Source organism: Cenococcum geophilum (genome assembly GCF_001692895.1).
Source record: "Cenococcum geophilum 1.58 unplaced genomic scaffold K441scaffold_30, whole genome shotgun sequence".
NCBI lineage: Eukaryota > Fungi > Ascomycota > Dothideomycetes > Gloniales > Gloniaceae > Cenococcum > Cenococcum geophilum.
Genome location: NW_027137588.1, coordinates 556,447 through 573,929, shown reverse-complemented (window position 1 = coordinate 573,929; position 17,483 = coordinate 556,447). Strand labels below are relative to the sequence as shown.

The 17,483-nt window shown below is 46.9% G+C and overlaps 8 protein-coding genes across 8 annotated transcripts; 3 read left to right on the top strand and 5 right to left on the bottom strand.

The window, feature by feature from the left end:
• The first annotated feature begins 1,548 nt into the window (after positions 1-1,548).
• K441DRAFT_170252 (uncharacterized protein) lies at positions 1,549-2,785 on the top strand. Its single transcript, XM_067640311.1, has 4 exons — positions 1,549-1,775; positions 1,851-2,111; positions 2,167-2,350; positions 2,421-2,785. Exons 1-4 carry the CDS (start codon positions 1,635-1,637, stop codon positions 2,603-2,605), a joined length of 771 nt encoding a protein of 256 aa, XP_067502296.1. The 5' UTR covers positions 1,549-1,634; the 3' UTR covers positions 2,606-2,785.
• Positions 2,786-3,144: 359 nt separating this feature from the next.
• On the top strand, positions 3,145-4,683 carry K441DRAFT_613917 (Clavaminate synthase-like protein; the record flags this gene model as incomplete). Its single annotated transcript, XM_067645658.1, has 1 exon — positions 3,145-4,683. One exon carries the CDS (start codon positions 3,145-3,147, stop codon positions 4,681-4,683), a length of 1,539 nt encoding a protein of 512 aa, XP_067502295.1.
• A 122-nt stretch (positions 4,684-4,805) lies between these two features.
• K441DRAFT_662412 (amino acid transporter) lies at positions 4,806-7,823 on the bottom strand. Its single transcript, XM_067649035.1, has 10 exons — positions 7,352-7,823; positions 7,148-7,276; positions 7,033-7,093; positions 6,510-6,971; positions 6,348-6,464; positions 6,223-6,288; positions 6,070-6,169; positions 5,755-5,955; positions 5,323-5,699; positions 4,806-5,244 (listed from the first exon to the last, which is right to left on the bottom strand). The coding sequence occupies exons 1-10, from the start codon at positions 7,564-7,566 to the stop codon at positions 5,143-5,145; spliced, it is 1,830 nt and encodes a 609-aa protein (XP_067502294.1). The 5' UTR covers positions 7,567-7,823; the 3' UTR covers positions 4,806-5,142.
• Positions 7,824-8,828: 1,005 nt separating this feature from the next.
• K441DRAFT_662410 (uncharacterized protein) lies at positions 8,829-11,879 on the top strand. Its single transcript, XM_067649033.1, has 10 exons — positions 8,829-9,257; positions 9,306-9,633; positions 9,694-9,864; positions 9,933-10,094; positions 10,146-10,410; positions 10,458-10,589; positions 10,637-10,694; positions 10,749-10,978; positions 11,032-11,250; positions 11,305-11,879. The coding sequence occupies exons 1-10, from the start codon at positions 8,881-8,883 to the stop codon at positions 11,466-11,468; spliced, it is 2,106 nt and encodes a 701-aa protein (XP_067502292.1). The 5' UTR covers positions 8,829-8,880; the 3' UTR covers positions 11,469-11,879.
• K441DRAFT_662411 (uncharacterized protein) lies at positions 11,370-11,759 on the bottom strand. Its single transcript, XM_067649034.1, has one exon. The coding sequence runs from the start codon at positions 11,750-11,752 to the stop codon at positions 11,474-11,476; it is 279 nt and encodes a 92-aa protein (XP_067502293.1). The 5' UTR covers positions 11,753-11,759; the 3' UTR covers positions 11,370-11,473.
• Positions 11,841-13,392, bottom strand: K441DRAFT_662408 (uncharacterized protein). Its single transcript, XM_067649032.1, has 3 exons — positions 12,503-13,392; positions 12,294-12,455; positions 11,841-12,228 (listed from the first exon to the last, which is right to left on the bottom strand). Exons 1-3 carry the CDS (start codon positions 13,325-13,327, stop codon positions 11,959-11,961), a joined length of 1,257 nt encoding a protein of 418 aa, XP_067502291.1. The 5' UTR covers positions 13,328-13,392; the 3' UTR covers positions 11,841-11,958.
• A 1,164-nt stretch (positions 13,393-14,556) lies between these two features.
• On the bottom strand, positions 14,557-17,061 carry K441DRAFT_697531 (uncharacterized protein). Its single transcript, XM_067652986.1, has 5 exons — positions 16,631-17,061; positions 16,491-16,523; positions 16,311-16,446; positions 15,723-16,264; positions 14,557-15,649 (listed from the first exon to the last, which is right to left on the bottom strand). Exons 1-5 carry the CDS (start codon positions 16,706-16,708, stop codon positions 14,840-14,842), a joined length of 1,599 nt encoding a protein of 532 aa, XP_067502289.1. The 5' UTR covers positions 16,709-17,061; the 3' UTR covers positions 14,557-14,839.
• Positions 16,398-17,061, bottom strand: K441DRAFT_662406 (uncharacterized protein). Its single transcript, XM_067649031.1, has 2 exons — positions 16,754-17,061; positions 16,398-16,446 (listed from the first exon to the last, which is right to left on the bottom strand). The coding sequence occupies exon 1, from the start codon at positions 16,976-16,978 to the stop codon at positions 16,805-16,807; it is 174 nt and encodes a 57-aa protein (XP_067502290.1). The 5' UTR covers positions 16,979-17,061; the 3' UTR covers positions 16,398-16,446; positions 16,754-16,804.
• Positions 17,062-17,483: the final 422 nt, after the last annotated feature.

Sequence of the window (17,483 nt, the reverse complement as noted above, 5' to 3'; positions counted from 1 at the left end):
GCGGAACACCGAAACACCTGCGAGCGCCGAGGACACATTTGTGTGTAAATATCACCAGCCTTATATTCCTGAGCACGGCAATTCGATTCGGTTGATTTAATTGGCTAGTCCTAATCGATAACAGCTGGACGTAAACTAACGTGTTAATGTGAGCAAAGTAAGCCCTGTTCTAATCAAACACGTAGCAAGTTCCTTCAAACCTACACAAATTCTATCGAGTTTCAATTTCAGAAAATTTGGTCAAGCCCAGAAATCTGGGTTTGGCAATCTGCTGATTGACTAAACAATTCTCATTCCTCCCCAGCTATGGCTCCGTATCTCAGTGAAGTTCCCGTCGGCCAATATTTTCGAGTTGACGTCCAAGACCAGCTCCCAGAATGCGAGGTAAACAGGCGCAACACAATAAAAAAGGAACTAGAAGCACAGTTTCAATTGTGGCAGACTGAGGAGCAACACTGTTGGTACCCATCCGTCGTACATAATCCCAATGACGCTGATGATACTCCTCCTATTTTTAGTGTGGTTGGCAATTCCAGAATCTAACACGATTTCTTTTCTTGGACTCGACTGGTTTCACTGGTCTTACATCCTCCCAAGCTTCAAGGAGTATTTCAGTCGGACTGCTGCGTTTGGATTGCTCTCCGAGCTACAGCTATCGGTAATCCGTACCGCGAGAGCCAAAACTCACCTCCAAGACGGAGCAGCTCCAGAAACATGGCTTTACAAGCAATACCGTCAATATGGGATCCGTATCCAAGATTTCGGCGACAAAATCAAGCAGTACCGTGTTCCATTGATCGAAATTGCGGTTGCGCCAAACCAGAACCCAGCCAACCCAGCCCTATTCCAGAAATCCACCTATGCCCTAGTGTCACGGATGCTTCCTGAGCGTACCTCAGCCTTTCGGGTTGTCATTTTCCCACAGACTAGATACTCATTCATTGAAGATGAAGTCCGAGCCCTTCTTTGTTCTTCGAATTCATCTGTCTAATAATATCACGCAGATCTTTCACGCTCTATATCCTTTACCCGAGGAAGAGGCCAAACTTATGTCTCATACCCTATTACAGCGCTTCCAAGCAAATGATGGCTATCATAACGTCTTTCCCGACCCGTTCGCGGATTCTTTTGTCCAGAAGGCCCATGACTTCCGCGATTTCCGGTATCTTGCGGCGATGTATCCTGTCATCGACTTTGAGTTTGTGCTGGATTATGAAAAGCGTAAAAAATCAGAAAGATTCATTACACTCATGCAACGGCAAACTCTAAGAGACAGTAAAGGTATCCCAGCAATATCTCAATGGAGGTACTCGAGGAAATTTGATTTCGCAGAGGAGAGTACGCTCCAAACTGAGTCATTCCAAGGCGACAGCTGTGCCGAAAGGATCCAAAGCGCTAGAGCCTTGTTTGAGTACGCTTGTGGCCACCATGATACTATAGGACTCGATTGCCGTCAAATATCGGCAGAGCACAACGAATCAAAGACACACCGCCAAACGCATTTACTCGTTGTGGACCCCCTTTGGCTAATAATATTTCCTGATGCAGGTGCACAACCATTTTGCCAAAAGCTTCTGGGAGGTTGATTTGACTAAATTGCTCTAGACACGATATGCGCTTTCAGAAACGAAAATATGGTTGACCACTTCGAGGACATATGGGGAAAGTCAATTGACCCACAGAATTGGGGTCAAATTCTTGTTCAGATTGTAAACAATGCAGATAAGGGTATGGGAAGCTACGAGCCAACTTATCGAAAGAGGCTGTCAAGTTTGGTATGTCCCTACACCTCAAAGCCCTGCCAAGCCCAGAATCTTTCCAGCTAACATAGCTATTCCAAGCAATTCCAGATCCTCTCTATCACGGACCGTTGCTTGAATAAAGATCTAATCAAACGTCTGAGTGAATTTGTGGCTGAATTAACGATTCTTCTCGATCCTCTACAAGCACAAATTAAGGCTCTCCAATTCTGGCAGCAATACCAACGTACTGCTTTGCAAGCCAAATCACAATCGACAGATAGTACGTTTGACGATGCTATTAAGATGAGAGATGTTCACCTTGAGTCCCTGAAAGGGCTCCTACATCGAGCAAGAGAATTACAAGCCCAAGTAAGCTTAAGCTCTCACGCCTCCTTATATCATAAAATTTCTAATGACTGTGAAGCTATTTCAAATCAGCAATATAGACACAGCAAATCTGCAGTCTGAGATAGCAATTGATATGGCAAAGGAAACACAAGTTCAGGTTAATCTTGCCAAAAGAAACGATTCTCAGAATAAGTCCATCATGGTATTCACTATTATCACGGTGATCTTCCTCCCCCTGTCATTTTTCACATCATATTTTGGTAAGTTCATATAGCTTCTGTTCCCTACATAGTCTCCAGGTCACCAGCCAGATCTAATCGACTCACTTAGGTATGAATACCGTTGACGTCAGAGCGATGAATCGTGATCAGGGGTTCTTCTGGAGCATTGCAGGACCAATCTCAATCGTCGTAATCTTTTTTGCGTTCTTCATTGCGTTCCGCGACCGTATAGAGGAGAATCCTTTCCGAATTCGTCTACGATCAGAGAAGCAATTTTCAACGTCTAATGCATAGGCTGCTATTGAATAGCTGAATCGCCATATAGGAAATGTGAGCTTAAGTTGTAAACATTTGAGACAGGCGATTTTTGAGCCGGGGCGTTTTGTTAATAGTTTACTTGATTGATTGATTAACTTCTAATCATAAAAAGGAAGTTGATCCACTCAAATGAGTTTATTATAGCACGGTGCTGCGCCTGAACCCATCAGGTTGCACTAGTCCTCCGAGCCGCATGATGGTGAACTTTGAGGGTGTGATGCAGATACCCCCACATGCAAAGTCATGTCGGGCGTAAGTAGATACCACATGCAAAGCCAGCACGCATTGTCATGCATGAGAGTCCAGTGAACAATGATCATGTGCATGGCATTCTTTTACCGGGTAATCAAATGGCTTCGATTTGTTTTTGAGGCTCTAAGATAAGGAAGTCCTTTGTATCTATATCTGTTGCTTCTGTTATGAGTTCGTTTCCATCGAATCTCGCGCCATATCTCTCAAGCTTCTACTTGCTCTAAGTCGCCACACTTTTGGTACCTCATTAAAACTCTTTTAGGATGAGAATTCGTGCTTCGCTCAAAGGGGCTAACTTTAGTAACACCAGATATCTGAGATATCTGATCCGGCCAGTAACCACAGAGACAAGGCTGCGTGCAGCCAAAGGCTTTCGTACCTTGCACTCTAGTCATGCGCGTCTTCAACAAGAGGCTGCCGTCCAAGAATCCTCAAATACACTACTCGGACGAGATATCCATCTACTAACTGGCACAACTGGAAACCTCGTTGGCCGGGTCGAGACGGCGGCAAACCTAGAAGCAGTGACCATTGACTTCCGGGATGCTAGCTTCACATTTCATGCGCAGTGGCTTCATGATGCGCAAGTGGATAATGGTCCATCGAAAGATGACGCCGATGTCTTTTCTCGGAAACTTCCAAAGGCTCAAATCCAACGTACCAGCTTGACAGGCGCCGGAGCCCAGTCAATCGTCAATATAACTTGGAACGATGGGTCGAGAACTTCATTCCCAGCAATATGGCTTCGCGCACTGGCACCATTAGTAGCAAACAGGTGTGATCCTGGAGCGACAACTAGTTTGGACTCTCCAACTGGATGGCTGGCAAATGAACTAGCGATCCCAGAGGTCTTATACTCAGATCTATTTCCTGAAAATGCCGTACCGGAGGTCCTGAATGCAGCCAAAGAGCGGGTTATTGACGCCGTACTACTGGACTCAACCGTTGGGATCGTCAAAGTAGTTGGGCTTCCAGCTCCTGACTTCGAGAGTGAGAGAAACAAAGAAAACACAATCGTGACCAAAGTATTGAAGCAACTCTTTGGCAACGTTTTCTTCCATCCCATCCGCGGAGCCGATAAAACATTCAACGTGGCTTCACACCATGAAGAAGACATGAAGCGTGGAGCTGGACTTCCTAACTACAACCCCAACAAAGTTCTTCTACCGCATTCTGACCACGCTCACTACACACATCCAGCCAGAATCCAAGGACTTTATGCCCTAGAAGGGGAAAGTGAGAATACATTTGTCTCGTGCTTTGCTGCGCTCGAAACTCTCAAAAAAGAAGCTCCACACCTCTACGAGCCACTCTGCGCAGCGCCGATGGCCACTGGCCGAGTCGCACACTTCTACACGCCCTCTATGTACCAAGCAGCTACCGACACTGCAGTGACGATGCACCCTGGTTTCCCTGGCCAGATCAAACGTTTTCGATGGCACCCACACTTGACGGGCTCGTTACTATCGCGATACGATGACTTCGTAGAAGCTCGAGTTGCGTACCGAACCTTCCAGGAAATCATGTGTCGCGATTCACACCTCTTCAAGTTTGCATTTAAGCCGGGCGATCTCTATATCTGGGATAATTTCAGGGTGCTGCATGGGCGGGAACGCGTTCTAGGGCTTCCGAGGACGGCCGTGGGCCAGACGGTGCCCGAGCAGGTCGTCGCGGACCGGTATCGTGTTCTGAAGATGGCAAAGCTGAAGGACTTTATCGATGAGAGATGGCTGATTCATACTCCGTTGCAGCAACTTCATGAGATGGTCAAGCTTGTGGGTTCTGCTGAACCTGAGTACTAGGATCAGGCTGAAGAATCATTTCAACTGAGAAGCTGTTCTCAACCGGAATATGGAAGCTCTTTTCGGTGTTGGTCCCTTGTCCGCTCTTTTTCTGTTGGAAAACTCTGGATTTGGATTCAGGCGACAGATTGAGGTATTCTCACACGCAATAATATTCTTCCTGATCTTTATTGATCCGAGAGAAAGCATGCTCACGGCCTTATGTAGAAGGTCCATTGGCAATGATACATCAGAGTCCAATCCATGCAATTTATTCTGCTTCCTCTTTCCGGCATTTAACATGGCATTTTACAATATGTGAAATTTAAGATGAATGGACAAATGGCAGAGTTGACAACCTTACGAGGTTACGGACGTAGGCTGAGCCGCACCAAGTCTACTTCGTCCCCCAAGAATTATGTACCCAATGATTCAAATATGCACTAAAGAATATCTCAATACGGGGAAGTAAGCCTAGCCTCACGCAGCTGGTTCCCGCGATACATACTTCCACAGCCAGCGAACGATCGGACTACAAAAGTTCACCACTCTCTTAGATAGGCTACCATCATCCAACGTGCGCTAAAGAAACAGTGGTTAGCTACAAGGTCCAAAATCCCGACGGTAGAAAGGGAAGAAATATAGAGAAATGTAACCTACATGAAAATTAAGACAGAGTATATCCATCTGCCATCTGTCGCTCCACTCTTCAGACTCTTTCACCTGAAAACGGTATCCCAAGAATGGCAGAATATATGTGTCCCAAGTCCACCACATAATCCCAAAGGCAATGATACCAAGGCCGGCGACGGGGCCGGTGTAATATGGAAGCGTTTGTTGCGTGGTGCGAGTTACCGACTGTAGATTTGCAGGAAACCAGGAAAGGATCAATACAAAGGCGTTGGAGAGAACATAAATGACCGCTAGAGGGGCAAGCAACCACCACCCTAGCATAGAACTCTGGGGTTTCCATTTTTCGCCTTTGACTTGGAAGGATTTAATCCATGGTGCGAATAGGAGACCGACCCCAAGGAGAACTGCGAAGTTATTAGCAAACGTATCGATTATCGCAAGGGCCGTGGAGAGACAAACTGCCGATATAAGTATGCAAATATGAATAGAGTGTGCTCATGATAAGGAAACCAGCAGGGTTGCTCAATGGGGTTATGGCGATGCAGATAACGCTGAAAATCCAGTGGAGAAATAGAGCATGTGCAGGCGTCCGGCGATGCGAGGTTTTAGACCAGTACTCCGGGACTGGCACTAAACCCATGCGAGCAATCTCTTGCTTCACTGTGTACAATTAGTTATCATTTGATTCATGCGAGCAATCTCTTGCTTCACTGTGTACAATTAGTTATCATTTGATTAATCATACGCTACTAAATCATAATGTTAGGAGCCTACCTCGTACATTCGCGAATGTGAGAGCAATGACAGATCCTGCAGCAGAAAAGGCAATCATAACTGCTGAGCCTATGGTAGCTTGCTTAGAGATGCCGAAAACCTAGATGCTGTTAGTAAGCCGTCATTTCGTAATGCACGCTGAGTGAGAAAGACCTTCTGTAGAAAAAATGAGAGTGTGTCTGGAGCGTTTATAATTTCGTCGTTTGTACAAACGGCAAACTGCAAAAAGTTAGACAAACTTCAGAGTTCACATCGTACTCAAAGTCATTGCCACCTACAAAGGCAACATTAACCATAATATATAGAAAGCATGTAGTAAGAACGCTTGTCTTGACCGCACGACGGAACGTCTGTCTTTCGTCCCCTTGAGGCCCCGCTCGAACTTCTGTTAGAACCTATGCAGCTGATTAGAGACATTTGCAAAGGAGGTGAGGCCTTACAAAATTTGCATTTTCGTATCCTAGAAATGCTCGCATAACACTGAGAAGGGCAAGCCCATATTGGTACGGGTCATTTGATGCCGATGAAAAGGCGTTGGAAAGGTCTTCTCTTCCGTATGGTGTTGGTATTTCGTCGCTTGCCTTGGCGCGACTGTTCGCGAGTGCTGCCAGCCCGCAGACAGCTATGAAGAAAAGGGAGAAAACCTTAAGTACCGCTAAGGTATTGCTGATCCTAACGTAGATAACTCTCGAGTATGCTTGAAGCTGGCAGACAAATGTTATTATCAAAACCGCAAAAAGTTTTTCCAGGTTTTTGTTGATTGTCGCACTGCTAGGTGAACTGGCAATAATGACTTCCTTGCCAAATTGTAAAGCGTTCCCTTGCACTCCATTGATCAGAATGAACATGCTGGCAAATATATATGTAAAAAACCGGTGTGGCTTGCTGAAAACATTATCGACCTAAGCACGAGGAGCCGTAAGGAGGGGTTCGTGAGATATTGAGAGGAAGTCGAGGACATACGTAGTAGAGTTCGCCGCCCGTAACTGGCCATCGCATGCCATACTCAAGGTATATGTATAAACTTGTCAATTTGTCAGTCATTTTGTCAAATAATCGCCAGGGGTTTTTCTCTTACCCGGCCCAAGTCATGACACCACCGGCTATCCATATCATGAGAGAAACTCCTTTGCTTCCGGTTGCTGATAAGACGACTTGAGGGGATACGTATATTCCAGTGCCGATGATTTTGTTGATAATGAGAGCTCTGGCCGCGTAATTAGAATGAAGTAATGTCAATAAGGAAAAATTAGATGTGGTATAAGAGATGATTTGGGCTAACGTTGTTGAGATCAAGCCCAGATGATCCTGCCGCTTGACTGGAACAAGCACGGCCTGAACTGCGCGGCCTCCCTTCGGTTCGACATTAGGGGCTTTCTCTGAGTTGTCCCCATTATTGGGGGGATCGGCTTCAAGTGCACCAAGCTCACTGCTGCGACTGCCATCTTCAGCCTTTGGTCGTAGGCGTACAACTACCGGCTCGATGAGGTTCTCCATGTCCGGATATTCAAAGAACAAGAGGTCAGGCGAACGAATTTTATCAATATAATAAAGGAGCCATATACAAAAGATCAGGGTGAGGCTCTGGCTTCATGCAAGCTGTACATGCTGCCAAGACGTTCGTGAGGCATATTGGGCAACTGACCACCGCTTCAACGGCACCCAAAGGCTGCGAGGCCATAGGGCAAAAGCCCATCATATTGCATGAGAAGGACTGCTTTGACTGGGAGTTGGGTTCATTTTCCACGCGGCACGATGAATCGAAGATGATGCTGGGCTGACAATCCGACATGGCATATATACCTTCCTATCCCGGCGCAGTTGGCGGTGGCTGTGGGAACCTCGCTCAGCATCTCAGCCCGGAAGGTCCAATGGCAATGATACTCTTTTTTCTTTTTTTATCTCTGCGTTGGAAGTTAAGGCATCGTGTAACCATGTCGCCAAGTCAAGGCGGACTAGCGAAAGCCGTTGACATCAGGAAATGCGTCATCCTCTCCCGGCCAAAGGTGGTTTGGGGGGATTATTGAAGTGATGTCATTGACCCTGATTCGCATCACGCGCGAACCCTACCCGTTGCAGATATGGAAGTTGCCGCTCTCGACAATGACTCCAAGGTATAGATAACCCAGAGCACTTAACAGGGGATAAACGCTCCGAATATAGCGGCAGCAAGGTACAGTGAGCAAAGAAAAGAAAAGAAAAAGAGACAAGGCTGTGGCACGTGTATCTTTCTAACAATGCCACGAATGCCGTCTGGTGACCGGATTCTGCTGTGTGTTCCTTCCCCTGGTAGGGTTCTACGACAGTTGGACTGTGCGCAAACATCAAAAGTACGCGTACCTATGATCACGGAGCTTGATCCTTGATTCTATTGGCTGGCTCTTATCGATAACCGTAGGACCCATTTTACTAGCGGAAGGGATCAGCGGCCAAAAGTCTTGCAACCAGTCCGTGCACAGCCGGGGCTAAATTACACGCGTTTGTGCCCTAGTTGCCGCTGTCACTGCAAGCGAGTTGCAAGACTTTTGGCCGCGACATCCGTACGGAGTAACGTGAGCGATAGGGTTATGACGGTCAGCATAGTTGTGACGGTTTGGAACATTAAAACTACGCACAGACGAAATTTGTTAGGAACCGTCATAACCCTATCGCTCATGTTACCTCATTGCAAATCTTGCATTGAGATTTCACAACTTCTGAGGCTCTGGCGTCAAACCCGTTGAGCGACCCCAGAACTTATCGCAGCTCGCCTCGCCTCGCCCCCCCCCCCGCGCAGGGCATACCCGAGAAACCGGGAGCCATGCGTCGAGAATGGCTGGGGTTCCGCCAAAGTACACAGAAAGGAGTGCACAGCTCTCGCAGAGGGTCGAGGCGACTGTAAATGACCTCATGAAAACCAATCCTGTTGGTCTTCCATCGGATTGGGATATTCTGAAAAAGAGCGCGAAAAGATGGACGGAATCGTTCGAAACACTCGTCGAAGAATTTCATCTCGAGGAGACCAGTGCGGAAGAAGAGCCTACTGTCTGCTCGGTCCTGACCTCGGGAATGGACGAAACGCTCGACAGGTTACGCGACATAAAACTCGAAAGGCTCACTGAGCAAACGCCACAGCACTTTGAGCGACTGGAAGCACGTATTGTTTATCACACGGAGTCTATAGCTTTGATTTCGGCTCATTCGAAAAGGTAACCCGATCTCCTTGAGGCACCTCGCAGACGGCTGACATTTGAAAGAGAGCGTTCCAAACGCATTCCAAATCCCCAAATGGAACTCAGGAGAATGGACGAGAGATGGGCTCGGCAAAAAGCGGATCTGGAGGCCATACTCAAAAAGGTCTTCACCTGCACTTCCTCTGACTTATTATGGCGCAATTCCACAACGACTCAGCAAACACCGGAGGCCCTTCCTTTCCCATCGTGGAGTCCTTCATCATCTCCGGTGTGCACGTCAATCCCTTTCATTGCGAAACTAAAATTTGAGCCCCTAGCTTCTTTTTTGGATTTCCCGCAGAGTACATATTTTGATACACTTATGCGAGCTTCGGTTTACCTCCTCAACACGGTACGTTCTGAGTTTATCCTAGCGTCAAGAGCGTCTGGCTAAAATGAGAGGCGATACCAGCTACAGATATCGATGTGTGATGTCGACCAAGGAGCGGCAGACGACACCAAACTCACGAGTGTCTTTGTAAACTTCTACAAATGCGCTTGGGTTGTGCATAACCTCGTCAAATATTCTGAATCGATGCCAAGTCTCGGATGGATGAAGCAAATAACCACATTGATACTCGAAGTAAGTTTCTGCCTATTGATGCCGCTTCTAACTTTCAACAGGCCGCTGTACTAAATTAAATTCGATAGAAATTAACAGACACTTTTGTCAAAGGCAACCAAATGCAATTTCCCTCAGCAAACTCAATAAACGTTCAGTCATGTGACCTCTCCGTCAGAGACCCTCTCGGCGACACACCGGAGGAGTGTGGGCATTTTCAACCTATCTCAAGTTTCGAGCCTGCGTCCATGGTAAGTCACACGAAAGTGCAATTATCGGCACCTCTGATACGAATTTGCTAGCCTGCAGGGGACTGGTATAGCATTTCTAAGTCTAGTAGTTCACCTACAAGCGGAAGTTCTCAGATGCACCAGCTCATTCAATCATCGACTACTTCTGGATCACAGAAAGAACAGCCTGATGAATCGATGTCACTATTGACCGCTGCTGTCACCGAACCCCTGGATCAGCAAAAATGGATCCCCTCTGATGTTCATATCTTCAAAGGTGATAGAAATTTTCGCCTTTGTATTCACCAAAAGGAATCCCTTCACCTTGAGTTTACCGGTAAGTTCGAAACTCGCTAATATGGGAGAATTTCTAATGTTGACCAGTGAACCGTGAAACGGACGAAATTGTACCTGGATATGCGTTCAGAACTAACTCCCCCAGCAGCCGGCCTGCTCTCTGGTTTCGACAAAATGTTGAAGACAAGGTACCTCATTTTTCAACTGTGAATATTCAAGGTAAATATTTCTTTACATTATTTTGAAGGCAGTCCTGATTGTTGCAGACTTAATTTACTTTACGGATTGCTTCATCGGAGACGCAGGGCTCATGGGTTACTTTCCGTAAGAAGTCCAAGGCTCCAATCCTCTAGCTAAGCTGATATACTCTCACTTTAGACTCATTAACGAAATCCAAATCCAAAGCAAGAAAGGCTCTGGATCGCTTACATTTCGAGATCCTACTGCACAGGCATGGACGGCGATCGGAGAGGAAATGATGAGAGGCTCTGCCCCAAGCTTGCAATCTGCCCAGACCCAACGACGTAGCTCTGTTGGGCCTATTGGTGAGCGGATTGAGGAATCCAAAATCCTTTTTTTCTGTGGCCCATCCATCTTCACCATGCTGGGTAAGTCCACATTTATCGCCTGTTACTCATCGCATTCTGATGAATAGGACTAGTCACAAACGAAACAAATCTCAAAAAAGATAATGCAACATCACTCACTATCTTCTGCCTTGCAGGAAGGACCGCCCATTTGCCAATGTATATCACAAAAGGTACGTTGGAGCGACCGGCAGGGATGCCGATGAATTTCAGCCCAATGTCACGTGCCGGAAATTCTACAAGGGATATCAAAGAATACTCTTCTATTCGGTTGGAATTCCCAAACTCAGAAAGTAAGACATCCGTATACTATCCCCTTCAATTTCAATCGTCTCACGGCCACCTAGGGATGCAAGCCTTCATAGATGACTTTGGCGAATGCCGCCAAAAATGGTTCGAAAAAGCGGCAAAGCTAAAAAGTCAGCGAGATTTACAGCGAAGTCCAATCATTGAATCCAAGTCTTATTTTTCAAGTAATTTAATGTCAACATTTTTCTCAAAAACACGTTGACCGTGTCACTCCGAATCGGGCGCTGCTGTACTTGTACTCACAAGCTTACTCCACCACCTAGATCGATACACAAGGGAGCTTGCACCAAAAAAAAGGACGATGACAAGAGCCTGCACTATATGTGCGACCGCACTCCGAACCACTATCAGCGCAGCTACGCAAGAGAAGATGACTGGATTGCAGATTGGTGTGAGGTAGACTCCGCTACGGGACTCTGTATCTGCAGTAAAGCGAAGCAGTAGAAGGCCGGAGACGGCTGTGAGGTAAACCAGATATTCCACCATGCCTACAATATGCCAGTCAGCTAAGGGCAGTGTGGAAGTAGACAAGATGCAGGTAGAGATTAACTACCTTTGAAACTCAAGAGGCCGCGGAAACTGCCAATCGCGACGTAGATTGCGGCGACTGCTGCATTTAGCATCATCGCGTTTCTAGGAAATATCAGTCAAGACTAGACGTATCGCAAATATGGATAAGATGGAAGGGGTAGTTACAGGGGAATATTCTGGTTTTTTGCTCTATTCGGTGCCGGACAGATTCGCCTGGAAAAGCTTGCGGGTGCCGTGCGATTGTGCGGAAGTTCGGCTGGGAGTCCAGCAGAGGATTTGAGGAAAGCAGGAAGATAATGTCGTGCCCCAGCAGCCTGGGTTAGCCGACCCGTTGAAAATACTATAGAGTTCAAGGCCCCGAGACAAGACAGACACACAATCCAAGCGTAGAATATTGCACCTGGCGTCCCGAATATCTCCATGCCAAATGCCTGCGACTGTTAGCCGTCGAAAAGAGGTCAAAGGCTTTGTGATTGCTTCGAGAACGCCGACTTACTATTGCGACTGCATTTGTTCCTTGTAGTGTCTCTAGAGAGAGGGTGTTGTAAAAAGTAATATTAGCTAGAGTGAATAGAGCGATGACTATAACCATTGAAAGGCTAAGTATGCGCGGAAGCGTGTAGTGAGGTTCTTTGATCTCCCCAGCGACAAAACTGATCTGGAAAATGTTAGCTAGGACATGTCACGACATTGTAATCTACTGACCGATTCCCATCCTCCGTATGCAAACAGGGCTGCCAGGATAGCATCTGTAAAGTCGCCTAAATTTGTCCAGATGTGTGGATCTGCGACACCAGTAGTTGTAGGTGGAATGGGATGATTATTTCCATCCTGATTCCAAAAGCCGGTGAATGTGAAAAGACCAATGATGGCGACGGAGCCAAGTCCACAAATCTTAAGCACGAGGAAAAAGTTCGCAGCACCGCTTCCAACATTGGTGCCCATACCATTTAAACACGTGATGAAAATAATTGCAAGCAAGGCCGTTACCTTCAGGACCCATATCGAGACGTCCTGCTGTGGCGACACAGCTTTGAAAAGGTATTCCGAAAACACAAGCGCCACCATGGCCATGGCGCAGGGCCTCGAAACAAGGAGCCATATCCATGCGAACAGGAATCCGTAGACGTCTCCATAGCAGTGCCGGAGATACTCCTGGATTCCGCCATTCTGAGGTACTCTCGTTCCTAATTCTATAAACGACGCTGCGCCGGTCCACACCAAGACTCCTGCCAGGAGCCACACGAATACGGCCAGGATAGGCAACGGGACTTTGGTGATAACTACCGCTGGTGCTGAGAAGATGCCGGACCCAATCTGCAACCCGATCACGAGCGCGAGGCCGTTGAGATTCGTTAGATTTCGGGGAGGGCTGCTGAAGCCAGGGCCAGGGTGCTCCGAGCCGGCAAAGGAGACATTGGCGCCTAAAGAATCGAACGCACCATCGTCTTCAGCCATGAGAAGGTTTTCGAGTGAAGGGGAATTCAGAGGCGCCTCCTCCAGCAGCTCATGCTGCTCGCCGGAACTCATCTTAGCCAGTAGCGGTACTCTTTAGACTAGGAGTCAAGCAGGATGATGCCCAGGCTGGTGATAATTCTGGAGGTGCAAGAATGGTTAGGCTTGCTCGGTTATTTCGATGTACCCCAAGGTTGCGAGGGGAATGCCAGAGCGAAGCGAATGGTGCCCCGATTATGGCTTCTAGTGCTCAAAGCTAATGCCCTGTAAGTCGCTTTCACGCGCCTCGAAACGAAGACTTGGAATTTGTTGCTGTATCGAAGGCCATATAACCAGTGATCTTTTTGGACTGGGTTAAAGTTGGTTATCTCATAAATCAGACCCCCGGTGGACCGTTGGTACGTGCGCTACGCGCACGTACAGGCATACTGCTCCTTATCCAACAAATTCTCCACCGAGGGTCTGAGGCTTATGGACGTCGTTTTAGTGGTAACGGGGCGTCAAAACTGTAACGTGTCTCGCTCCACGTCGCCATACGGCCAAAAAGACAGAGAGTACTCGCGAACTTGTACTCTTACAAAAACACACCAAAAATCACATTTTTTTTACTGCCGTATCTCAACCCTTTTATAACGTCTAGTTATTATAAAAATACTATAAGGTAGGAGCTCTTTAGCTTCTCTATTTATTATATTAAATAATAACGCCATAGCTATATTATATAAACTATTAGATATAGGTAGTTGGTTATATTTAATTAAGTTAGAGAAATTTTAGAGAATTACTTACCTTTTTTAACGCGGTATCTCCCCCTTTGATATTATAGAACTATAATATATATCTAGATATAGAATTACTTAAAGAATCTATGATATTTAAAAAGAGATAAAAACGAAGAAAATTTGATTTTTAAAACAATAAGGGGTCGTTCGGTTGCAATCTGACGCTTTTGAATCTGAACTGAAAGTCCGGCAGAAAGAACGCGTTCCTTCCCGATTTGACACGCGTCTGTGGCACGAGTGCGTGCGATCTGAAGGCTTCAGAATTCAAATGAGGAGCTCGAGGCTCCTTATTGAACTGACGCCAAGACCTTCAGTTCAGAAGCCGTATACAGTAAAGTTGCCAAATTTTTAGTAACTTTTAGCGTGTTTTTTGGGCGGTCAGAGGAACATCAAAAATTTGTGGCTGGGGTCAAGTTGAACTGGAATTCAACCGAACAGTCGCCTCAGAATCAGATCGGAGCTCCAGATCAACTCTGTTCTGAACTGAATCTGAGGCCTCCAGATTGCAACCGAACGACCCCTAAGTTACCACCAAAACGACACCCATAAGCTCCCAGACCCTCGGTGGTTGGAGTGGAGTGGAGTGGACTGCTAGCCTTAATAGGCAAGCGTTAGTCCTGTTTAGGAATAAGCTAAACTACAAGTAATTTGGACTGGTGTGGATTTGAGCTCAAATCCACTCCACCAGTCCAAAAAGATCACTGCATATAACTACAGTGTTACGGCTGGAATGGCACTCCTGGAAAAGTAGTTGTCCTGCTAGTAATGTAGCTCACGCCTAGGCGGGGGGTGATGGTTTCTAGTCTCAAACTAGCAAAACATCCATTCCCATCCTTCCCATCACTTTCCTCCAGTCCACAACCACATCGCCTTCTTCAGTCCCCTCACCAATCTCGTCTCTCTTCCATTTCCGTTCCAGCCATACAGCCTCAATTAGCGACCTAATATATCCACGACTCGCAGCTCCAATCCTCTCCGTTGTATCTAACCAGGCCCTCACCCAACTCTTATGCTCCTCTTGATATGCTTCCACAGCACCAATAAACACCGGCCAGAGTGTGACATAGCCCTTTCCAAGACCTTGGTACGCTGTCACATCTCTAAGGAGGGCATCCAGACGAGATGTTAAGGTGCGAGGCGTGGAATTGAGAATGCGTCGGTGGAAATGAATTAGAGCACCTGCTTGGAAGATCCGGTGATGAAGCTGGACCAATTCTTTGTTTGGCGTGAGTTGAAGATTGCAGTCTAAAAGCCGTTGGTGTAGCTCATCAATGGCACTTTGACGCGTTCCTACGTCACCATAGTACCGCCGCGAAGTTAGCAAAGTGATATCGTAGATACACCTGATCAAGCCTTGGCTGGCGCCGACCGTGAATCCAAAGTCATCTCTAGATGCCACAGAGAAGATGAGCGACTGCTTTATCTGTAAGGAGCTGGAGGCCTGCGGGTCGGGCTGTTCCATCGTGTCACTGCGGATTTTGAGCAGACATAGGCTTTGAGCGGTCACCCATGCTCCCCCAGATTTTTCCCAAGGTCGCTCGTTTCGGTGCATCATGATAAAATTCCATGCCCCGTTAAGATGCACCTTCCAAGCATTGGACCTGCCACAGTATACCTGTTAAGATAGTTAGGAACCTTCAGCACCTTGATGTTCGACAGGAGGGCGAATAACTCGAGATATACTATACCTCGGCCATAATAAGTGTTAAAACGCTTGCCAAAATGATGCTGAAGTCGGTAGCGTTTTCTTCAAGACTCTCTCTCAATTGCTCGATCGCTCTTACGTAGTATCTCGTCGCCAATACTAACATATCCTCTCGCTTGTGACCTAGATGAGCTAGGTTGCCAGCCGCTTGTGCCAGGATGGCATAAAGCAAGGGATTTTGGCCTCGAGTATTAGCAGACAGAGCCATAGAGGGGTAGAATGATTGCCATGGATTCCGTTGATCCTGAAAAGGCATCATGTTGGATGCGGTAAGGTGTGTGTAATGGTGGAATAAGTTGGGTGCGTGGTCATACAGCTGGGTGCCTTTCAGCTCCCCAAATATTTGGTCCATATCGGAGGGTGGAGCTTGTGGATGAACTGTGTCAATGATCTTCGAAGTAAACACTGTAAAGGGGCCAGCCGACATCGCGAATGCCCCTTCTTCTGGCGATTTGACATCGCACTGCGCAATCATACTATCGACAGCCGAAGAATTATATATACAATATCCACGCCAAGTAAGATCTGCTCGCATTAGTCTCAACCCTTCGGCCTGGACATATCTACTCACTAGATTGGAGTATTCGACGTCTACCTGGTTGGTAGGTATTCTGGTTTGGAGCAACCCAAACTGGTATTGGCTGGTNCCCGCCGCATCTGAAGCCCCGTTTACGACATGGAGAACATTCTGGTATAATTTCATCACACTGCCACACGTTAACGGTTGACCAAATGAAAAAGCTGTACGCACTTTCACTTTGCGAGAACGGCAGCTCCAGCAGCCCTGCCGGATTCAACAAGTTTCAGCCAAAGTTCTAGAAGTAGATCAAAACATAACATCAAGATATAATAGAATGCCCACTTGGAAATGCCCTGTTCTGCGGAACATACCGTGAATGTCTTCTCACGCCGAACCTTTCGTTTTGGTTGAGCCAATGACTCCCGCGCAACAGGTCGAGCATTCATCATAATGATCCATGAAGACTACGGTGCACAAATTGAAACGAGAAATACCTTGCAAACTTTGGATTGTGATTTAAGGAGACAAGAAGTCGGTGAGGCAGCTCACAAATGATCTGCCCCTTTCCGACCAGTGAGCCAGTGAGGTGATGTCAGGCTTGCGAACAAGCAAGCCAAGCTGGCTTGCAGGACATGCGCGAGCCATGCAAAAGCCAATCCCTGGTACAAGCTCACGTGCAAAGTCATAAATGGGTCTGTGTTAGGGTGCACCGTCCTCATTTTTGAGCTTTGCACGACTCGCGCACGCCCTACAAGCCAGCTTGACTTGCTTGTTGGCAAGTCTGTCACGGTGCTATCGGGAGGGTATCTGAGTGAAGTGAAGGACTTCCAATGGCATTACGCTAAATAAACAAGCGACAAAGACCCCCGCCATCATTTGTTGTACAAATAAAAACAGGCACCGCAAGACGAGTGCCGGCCCAAGCCAGTGTACCTGGCAGGGATATGACAGCGATAGCGTCGCCGATTCCGGCTGTATCCCTGGACTCTTGATTACGTAACGATTCGATTCGGTTGATTTAATTGGCTTATCGATAACAGATGGATATAAACTGACGTGTTAAGGGATAATGAACAAACAATTCTGCGGACGTTGGTCCGAGGAGTGTTGTGCAACCATTCGACAGCCCAGAATCTCAAAGAAGGATATGATAGCGAAACTTCAAACTAGTGATCTTTTGGACCAGGTTAAAGTTGGAGTGGAGTTGGCTGCTAGCCTTGATAG